This window comes from Jaculus jaculus, chromosome 14 (assembly GCF_020740685.1).
Source record: "Jaculus jaculus isolate mJacJac1 chromosome 14, mJacJac1.mat.Y.cur, whole genome shotgun sequence".
Taxonomy (NCBI): Eukaryota; Metazoa; Chordata; class Mammalia; order Rodentia; family Dipodidae; genus Jaculus; species Jaculus jaculus.
The window spans coordinates 21,871,407-21,879,912 of NC_059115.1; the positions used below are offsets into that span (position 1 = coordinate 21,871,407).

Here is an 8,506-nt window from a genome sequence, read left to right on the forward strand (position 1 = left end):
CATCTGGTGAGAAGCCCCCCAGGGCGGGGGAAAGGGGTTGGCAGGGACCCTCTTTAACCCTTTAGTCACCTCTCTGTTCTCCATACCTTCTCAAAGAGAGTCTGGTTGACCCATTTTCTCAGCAGCCCTTCTGCAGGGACCTGTATTCCCCAGAGAGCTGAAAACCCCTTCCCTTTTCCTCTGACCCCAGGATCTTGGGTTCCAGTTGCTCAGAGCATGGTGTTTCTGTCCTTAAACTCCTCCTTTAGGATTCGGGGATCCAGACCACACATTCCCATTTCAAAGACACAGGGGTCTAGGTCCTAACGCCCTCCTCCCTCAGTCCTGGGGCTTTGGGTCCCAGAGGTTGAGACCACAGAATTCTCCCTTAGATCCTGAGATCCAGCCCTAACCCTCTTACCTCAGATTTCACTGTCCATCCCCCTGCTCTCCTCCCTGAGACGCAGGCATTCTGACCCCAGTCTTCCTTTCTCAGACGCAGAGGTCCAGACCCCCCCCATCCACCCTCACATCCAGATGTACAGCCCTCCATCCCTATCCAGAAGTTATGGCCAACTGTCTAGGTCCTTAATCTCCCGGGCCTTCTCTATTTCCCTGCAGGGGCAGCCTCCCGACCTCCACTGTGACCCTGCCCTGTTGGGGCTCTTACCTTCTCTCATCCAGATCCCCACCCCGGCCTTGGCAATGACCCTAGCAGCTTCCTCCCAACGCTCCCAAATCATCCGCTCCAAATTCCGCTCTGGTGAGAGGATCCTTTCTGCCTGCGCGTGTCAGTGTGTGTGTGTGTGTGTGTGTGTGTGTGTGTGTAGTGCTCCTGGGTCCTGGGACACCCTTGTCTGGGGTGGGAGAGTAGAAGGACCTATGAGACAGATGGACAAGGTCGCTTGTGCACAAAGGAGTCCTCAGCCATGATCTGGAGTTGTTATGGGTGAGTGTACCCATGCTTTCTTGAATTCCGGGGTGGGGGGCACCCAAAGGTGCACATGCAGAAAATCCTGTGCTGAAAACAAACAAGGGTCTACACTAACTTGTATGCAAAACAGAGTAGCAAAGGGGCCTGTGGGGCCTGAGGGGACCATGAGCTTCTGAGCCTCGAAAGTGTCTTTAGTGGTGGCTTTGGTCTTAGGACAAACAGAAAGCGAGCAAATGGATAGACCTGAGGTCAATTCCTGAGCAGGCATGGTATACTCGAGTGTGCAAATTAGTGTAGTACATGAGTGGATGCAGGCTTTCCTACCTGAAGGGTAACAAGTCTGCAAAGAGGTCCACTGATGCAGAGTAGCAGAAATGTACAATAAGATGTCCTAGCTCCAAGCCCGGTGTGGTGTTGCATGCCTTTAATGCCAGCACTCGGGAGGCAGAGGTTGGTGGATTGACATGAGTTTAAGGCCACTCTGAGACTACATAATAAATTCCAAGTCAGCCTGGGCTGGAGAGTGAGACCTTACCTGGAGAAACACCCCCATCCCTCAAAAAAAAAAAAAAAAAAAAAAAATCCTAGCTCTAAAACCAAGGCCAAGTCTTAAGTGTACAGACAGCCTTCATGCCCATGTCAGAACAGAGTCAGGGTGAAGTGCATGCCAAAGGCTACAAAGGCACAAACATGGCACACATATAAAACTAGAGCTCAGAGAGCGTGAATGGTGAATGTCAGGGCTTCCAGCGTGCTGATTGTGGGAAGGGCTAGAGGCATGCAAGGAAAAGGATGCGTGGATAAAAGGAAGTAGAGTGCATATTGGCCAGGTTGCCAGGATGGTCAGGTGGGCACAAATTCCTGAAGCAGCAGGTGGAGCCCAGGACAGGGCTGCCTCCTGCCTGCTTGCTGGTTGACTCCCAGCCCCAGAGCAGCTCTGGCCCAAGAAGCTTCACTGGCAAGAGCAGGAGGGAGGCCCTGGGAAGGGAAAGGGAAGTCGGCTGCCCGCCCACCGGCGTGCATGAGGCTGTATAAGGGGGGGCCTGGGTGTGTGGGTCCCTGCCAACAACTACAGCTCCCACCCGCCTACCAAGCCAGGCTCCTGGACACTCCCTTCCCGCCTTCCTTGTCCCACCTCCCTCCTCCTTCCACAGTCCTCCAGCTTCGGATCCATAGACGGAATCAGGACAGGAGTAAGTGCGGGCCCAGAAAGGGAAGGGATGGTGGCGACGGTCCTGGGGGCACCCTCAAGCACAGCTGTGAGGTTCATCACTGGTTTCTCCAACCCAGTTCCTGTCCCTGCTCCCTGGGCAGTGAGACCTTAGGCTGTCTTATTTCCAGGACACAGGAGTGCATCAAGATACCCCCCCCATCAGATTTTTGCTTTCTGCACCCCAGCCTTCCCCACCAGATACCCCAATCTAGATTCCTTTTCTTTGCTGGAGACAGGCATCCCACACCCAAGAATGTGGGGATGTGGCTGGCTTTCAGCCTCTCCTCCCTCACCCCCCCCCACCGCCCATGAACCAACCAGGAATGCAAGTGCCACCCCCCTTCAAGACCCCAGACATCTGTGACCCTAAGCTAATACATCCTTGGTGACTGAGGATGTCAAAATCTGGGATCCCCTCCTTGACATCTGTTCTCCTACCAAGAAGGCCAGGATCCCAACTGGACCACTCAGATTTTGCTCCCACTCTTGGGCGGGGATCCTCCTTTCCTCCAGCCAGGCTCCACCCTGACTAGCTTGCTGACTGTGGGACTCTTAAGAGCCCTCTATCATCTCTCCAGCCTTCGACCCAGATCCGTGGATCTCAGCTTCTGGCCCAGCTCTGGCCTCTGCCTTGCCCTCGGTGCCTGCCCCTTTCCTCCTCAGCCCTGGGGTGTTGCCTCCTGAACCAGGGCTTTGTCCTTGGAGGTCACCAAAGAAGGTGAGTCTCCATTGGAGCAACTGATGTAAGTCCCCCTGATGATTCAGCTCTGATCCTCCTAGCCACCTCCCCTCTGTCTCTCACCTCACTGGTGTTGCCCTGTTGACCTCACACGTTGCATGGAGTAGGAAGATGGGAACAAAATGAAGTCTCCTACTTGCTCTCACTCCCCTCCCCCCACACTCTTTTTTGGAGGCAAAGTCGTAGCTAAGGCTAGCCTTGAACTCTCTATCCTCCTGACTCGGATTCACGGGCTGGGAGGACAGGTGTGCACCACCATGCCCACGCTACCTGCTCTTTCAGGAGTCTCCCAAGAAGTCCCAACACTGGAGGGAGCCCAAAGCTAAGGGGAACTTGACATACCACCTGTACATGCCCTCAGCACCAAGACAAGGGCCCAGGACAGCCACCAAAGCAGGGGGGTCGGCCCTGGGTCCTCTGGGGCCGCCTCTGTTGGAAGAACCAGACTCACAACAGCCACATCCACTGTAAGTACCTCTTTTCTGTTCTTTGGAAATCCAAGCTTTATACTGCCGCCTCAAACTCACAGTGTAAAGCATGGTGTCCTTCCCTAGAACCACACTGTGGGTATGTGCATCGTTTTCTCTTGAGACTCACAGCCCACACCCACAAACTGTCTTCAACGTTTGCTCTGCTGGAGGCCTGAGATTCTGGGCCCTCCTTTTTCCACCTTCTCCCTGGTTTGGTTTTGTTTTTATTTGATGCAGTGTCTCACTCTGTAGCTTACGCTGGCCTTAAACTCACTGAGATCTCCTACCTCAGTCTCCATAATGCTGGGATTAAAACCACGAGCCAGCTGGGCGTGGTGGCGCATGCCTTTAATCCCAGCACTCGGGAGGCAGAGGTAGGAGGATCACCGAGAGTTCAAGGCCACCCTGAGACTCCATGGCGAATTCCAGGTCAGCCTGAGCCAGAGTGAGACCCTACCTCGAAAAAGAAAACAAACAAAAAAAAAAAAAAAAAAAACATGAGCCAAGGCTGGAGAGATGGCTTAGCAGTTAAAGCACTTGCCTGTGAAGCCTAAGGACCCAGGTTTGATTCCCTGGTACCCATGTAAAGCCAGATGCACAAGGTGGCATATGCGTCTGGAGTTTATTTGCATTGGCTAGGGGCCCTGACATGCTCATTCTCTCTCTCTTAAAATAAATAGCTGAATAAATAATATTAAAATAATTAGCCACCATGCCCAGCCCCCCCCTTTTATTTTTCCAGGTAGGGTCTCTTACTGTATGTAGCCCAGGCTTACCTGGACTTCATTATGCAGTTCCAGGCTGGCCTTAAAATCACAATGATCCTCCTACCTCTTTCTCCAGAGTGCTGGGATTAAAAACATGAAACAGGGCTGGAGGGATGGCTTAGCACTTAAGGCATTTACTTGCCTGCAAAGCCAAAGGACCCAGGTTTGAGTCTTCAGGACCCACCATGTTAGCCAGATTCACAAGGGGGTGCATGCATCTGGAGTTTGTCTGCAGTGGCTGGAGGCCCTGGCATGCCCATTCTGTCTTTCTCTGTCAAATAAACAAATAAATAAAAATTAAACAAAAATATTTTCTCAAAAAAAATTTTTTTTTGAGGTAGGGTCTCACTGTAGCTCAGGCTGTCCTGGAATTCACTCTGTAGTCTCAGGGTGGCCTCGAACTCACAGTGATCCTCCTACCTCTGCCTCCCAAGTGCTGGGATTAAAGGCGTGCACCACCACGCCCATATTTTCTCAATTTTTATTAACATTTTCCATGATAATAAAAACTATCCCATGGTAGTACCCTCCCCCCCCTTTCCCCTTTGAAATTCCATTCTCCATCATATCCCCTCCCCATCTCAATCAGTCTCTCCTTTATTTTGATGAAATATATATATATATATATATTTTTTTAAAGCATGAAACACTCGGGAGGCAGAGGTAGGAGGATCGCTGTGAGTTCGAGGCCACCCTAAGACTACATAGTGAATTCCAAGTCAGCCTGAGCTAGAGTGAGACCCTACCTCGAAAAAATAACAGTAACAAAAAAGGGGTGAAACATCATGAATAGCCAGCCCATCTTACTCCAGATTGCTGGGATTAAAAGCGTGAAACACCATGCATAGCCCATTTTCTTAAAAAATTTTATCTTATTTGTCACTTTGTGCTTCCGTGGGTACTAGGGAATCGAATCTGTGTCCTTAGGCTTTAAAGGCAAACAGCCCATTTTTGAAGATACCCTCAACGCTTTTCTCTCTCTCTGCCCTTCTAACCTTGGTTCCCTCGCGACTGTCAGGATGAAGCCCACTTCGCTCACTCCCTCCGCGCCGGGGGTCTCTAGCCCACCTCCGTCACACAAGCTGGAACTTCAGACCCTCAAACTGGAGGAGCTCACAGTGAGTGCAACATCTTAGGCTGGTGACTGTTTAGGGGGCAGCCCCAGAATTCGAACCCCACAGCTACTGCCCCAGGCAATTAGGTCTGCATCCTTCCCTGTGCCTCCTTTGGGTTTTAAAGTTCCCAGTCCCGCCGGGTCGTGCACCCCGGACATCTCTCCCCGCCCCTCCTCCCAGGTCTCAGAACTCCGGCAGCAGCTACGCCTGCGCGGCCTCCCGGTGTCTGGCACCAAGTCGATGCTCCTGGAGCGCATGCGCGGCGGCACCCCGCCCCGGGAGCGGCCGAAGCCCCGGCGCGAGGACTCCGGGGCCGGCTGGCCTCGCTTTCGGCCCAAGGCGCTGGGATCCAGCCGGCGGTCGGGCTCGGTGAGGGCGGCGCTGTGCGCGTGGACCAAGGAGCAGAAGAGAAAGCAGGACGGGTGGGAGGTGGAAAAAAGTAGGCAGTGATGCCGGGCGTGGTGGCGCGCGCCTTTAATCCCAGCACTCGGGAGGCAGAGGTAGGAGGATCGCCGTTCGAGGCCACCCTGAGACTACCCAGTGAACTCCGGGTCAGCCTCGGCTACAGTGAGACCCTACCTCGAAAACCCAAAAACAACAACGACAAAAAGCAGGCAATAAGGTGTGGGAGCAGCCTGGCCAAGAGCCCCGAGAACGAGAGGATGTGGCTAAAACCAAAGGGGAGCGAAGCCAATGAAGCTTGGGGGCGCAGCCCAGAGAAAGGGCTGATGGTGAGAGGCGAGGTGTAAGGCTGATGGGCGGATCAAGAGAAGCAAGAGGTGTGGGGGCGTGGCCTGGTGAAACCTAGTGAGAGGGCGTGGTTAAAATCAATATGGATTGTCTCACAACTTTAGTCCCAACACTGAGGTAGGCTACAGAGTGAGACTGTTCCTCGAGAAAAGCAATAAAAAAAAAAAAAAAAGAAAGGGTAGAGATGGTTCTGGGGTTAAAGCGCTTGTTTGTACAGCCCGAAGGCTCGGATTGGTACCCAGCACCCACGTAAAGCCAGATGCACAAAGTGACGCATGCGTCTGGAGTTAATTTGCAGTTGCTAGAGCCCCTGACTGGTCCATATCCACTTTCTGTGTGTCTGCTTCTCTCAAGACCAAGGGGAAGGATGGGAGAGTGTGGCCCAGTTAACTAATGCCCTGAGGGTGAAAGGGGGTAGTTTAAATTTATTGGGTGGATCTTAAGGGAAGAGAAGCCAGTGAAGTGTATGAAGGTGTGACTTAGCACTCACACCCTTGGAAGCAATAAGGGTCAGTTCAGAGTAATGAAGAGAGGGCCTGCCAGGGCTTTTTTTTTTTTTTTCTTGGTTTTTCGAGGGTCTCACTCTAGCCCAGGCTGACTTGGAATTCACTCTGTATTATCCGGGTGGCCTCGAACTCACAACGGTCCTCCCACCTGTGCTTCCCGAGTGCTGAGTTTAAAGGTGTGTGCCACCATGCCCGGCTTAATTTTTATTTATTTATTTGAGAGAGAAAGAGAGAGAGTGGGCACACTAGGGCTTCCAGCTCTTTTTTGGTTTTTGAATTTAGTAATCCTCCTACCTCTGACTCCCAAGGGCTGGAATTAAAGAAAGGCATGGGCCACCTCCCAGCCAAGGGCAAATTTTAAAGAGAGAGAATCAGGGCTGGAGAGATGGCTTAGCTTGCTTTCAAAGCCAAAGGACCTGCGTTCGATTTCTCAAGACCCACATAAGCCAGAGGCACAAGGTGGCGCATGCATCTGGAGTTCCTTTGCAGTGGCTGGAAGCCCTGGTACGCCCATTCTCTCTCTCTCTCTGCCTCTTTCCCTCACTTAAATAAATGAGTCAAAATAAGATATTTAAAAAACTACTTTAAAAGAGAGAGAGAAATCAATGAATAAATAGTGGACAACAGGCATGGTGACTCACACCTTTAAACCCTGTAGGAAAATGGGGGTGAGTTCGAGGTCAGCATGGTTACAGTGAATTCTAGGCTAGCCTGGGCTATAGTGAGTGAGACTGCCTCAAAAAAAAATAGGGACCAAAGCCAAAGAAGAGGGTTGGGTGGGACTGGGAGAGGAGAGTCAGTTGGGGAGGATGCTCACCAGGTGGGCAGGACTTATGAAACTACACTTTGGTGTTTTAGAAAAAGGCAAGTGCAGCATCTGCCAAGCTGCAGCTTCCTCAAGCTACAGATCCACTGGTGGCTCCAGCTCCTGTCTTGGCTCCTGCTCCAGCTCCAACTCTATCCTCAGTGGGCCTCACTCTAGAAGAGGAGCTACAAGAAGCAATCCGTAGAGCGCAGGTGAGAGGGGGTGCATTGGTCTGGCCACTTTAGTGGAATCTCAACTGCTGACCTCAACTGCCTCTGCTCCTCAACAGCTGCTTCCGAACCAAGACATTAATGACATCCTGGAGGACCAGATGGAGCCTGATGGTAGGATCCCAGCTTCTGGATTTAGGGGACAAGGGACCCAGTTTGTGGACTGCGGGGTTCCAGGGAGGATTTTTGGGGGAGCAGGACCCCATGCTAAGCTCACACTCCTCCTGCAGACCCACTACCACCCATCCCCCTGGACTTCCCTGGCTCCTTCGATGTGCTGTCCCCCTCCCCGGACTCGGAAGTCTCCTCTGTCTTCTCTTCACTCCCATCCCCCACCAGCTCACCATCCGCCTCTCCGAGAGGTCCCATGGATACCTTGGACTGGCTGGAGGCTCTGAGTGGGGGCCCTCCACTTGGCTCTGGCCCTCCAGCCCCCATCTTCTCTGCAGACTTACCTGACTCCAGTGGTACTTGCCTGTGGGACTTGCTGCCAGGTCCATGGTGACTTGGCCCTGGGGTGGGAGGAAGGTCACCTGAAGAGACTTCTAGAAACCTCTCCAGCTCCTTCTATCACAGACACAGAATGTGAGGCTGCCCCTGACTGGTGGACATGCCAAGTGCCTGGATTTGCCTAACCCCCCTCTATGGCTGTGTGGTTGGGGATCGGGTGTTCATTTTCTGCTGGGTAGCACCAACAAACTGCTTGCTACTTCCTTCAAAGACCCCACGGGTATGTTTCCTCCCTGACCCCAAGCACACACACCCCTGCTGGCTGGAGAATCTGGAAGGTGTTGTTTGATTGCTGGAGGTTAGGGGAGAAGGGCTGGTGAAGAAAGATTCCTTATTTCCCAGTCTACCTGCCAGTCTGAGGTTGTGTTGTGTGTGTGTGTGTGTGTGTGTTGCATATGCGTGTGTTGTATGTGTGTGTACATTATTTGTGTGTGCATGTGTGTATGGAGGCTGAAGGCTGGCAGCAGGTGTCTTCCTCAGTTGCTCTC

The 8,506-nt window shown here is 52.5% G+C and overlaps 1 protein-coding gene across 2 annotated transcripts; it reads left to right on the forward strand.

Moving 5' to 3' along the window:
* The first annotated feature begins 646 nt into the window (after positions 1-646).
* On the forward strand, positions 647-8,230 carry Mamstr (MEF2 activating motif and SAP domain containing transcriptional regulator). 2 transcript variants are annotated; one of them, XM_004672266.2, is made up of 9 exons: positions 647-742; positions 2,068-2,106; positions 2,705-2,844; positions 3,148-3,332; positions 5,121-5,220; positions 5,398-5,586; positions 7,332-7,490; positions 7,568-7,622; positions 7,739-8,230. In XM_004672266.2, exons 1-9 carry the CDS (start codon positions 685-687, stop codon positions 8,011-8,013), a joined length of 1,200 nt encoding a protein of 399 aa, XP_004672323.1. In that variant the 5' UTR covers positions 647-684; the 3' UTR covers positions 8,014-8,230. The 2 variants fall into 2 exon arrangements, with proteins under 2 accessions (XP_004672323.1, XP_044989574.1); XM_045133639.1 differs by lacking the exons at positions 647-742; positions 5,398-5,586 and adding an exon at positions 912-928 and having other exon boundaries at positions 7,568-8,230.
* The last annotated feature ends 276 nt before the right edge of the window (positions 8,231-8,506 follow it).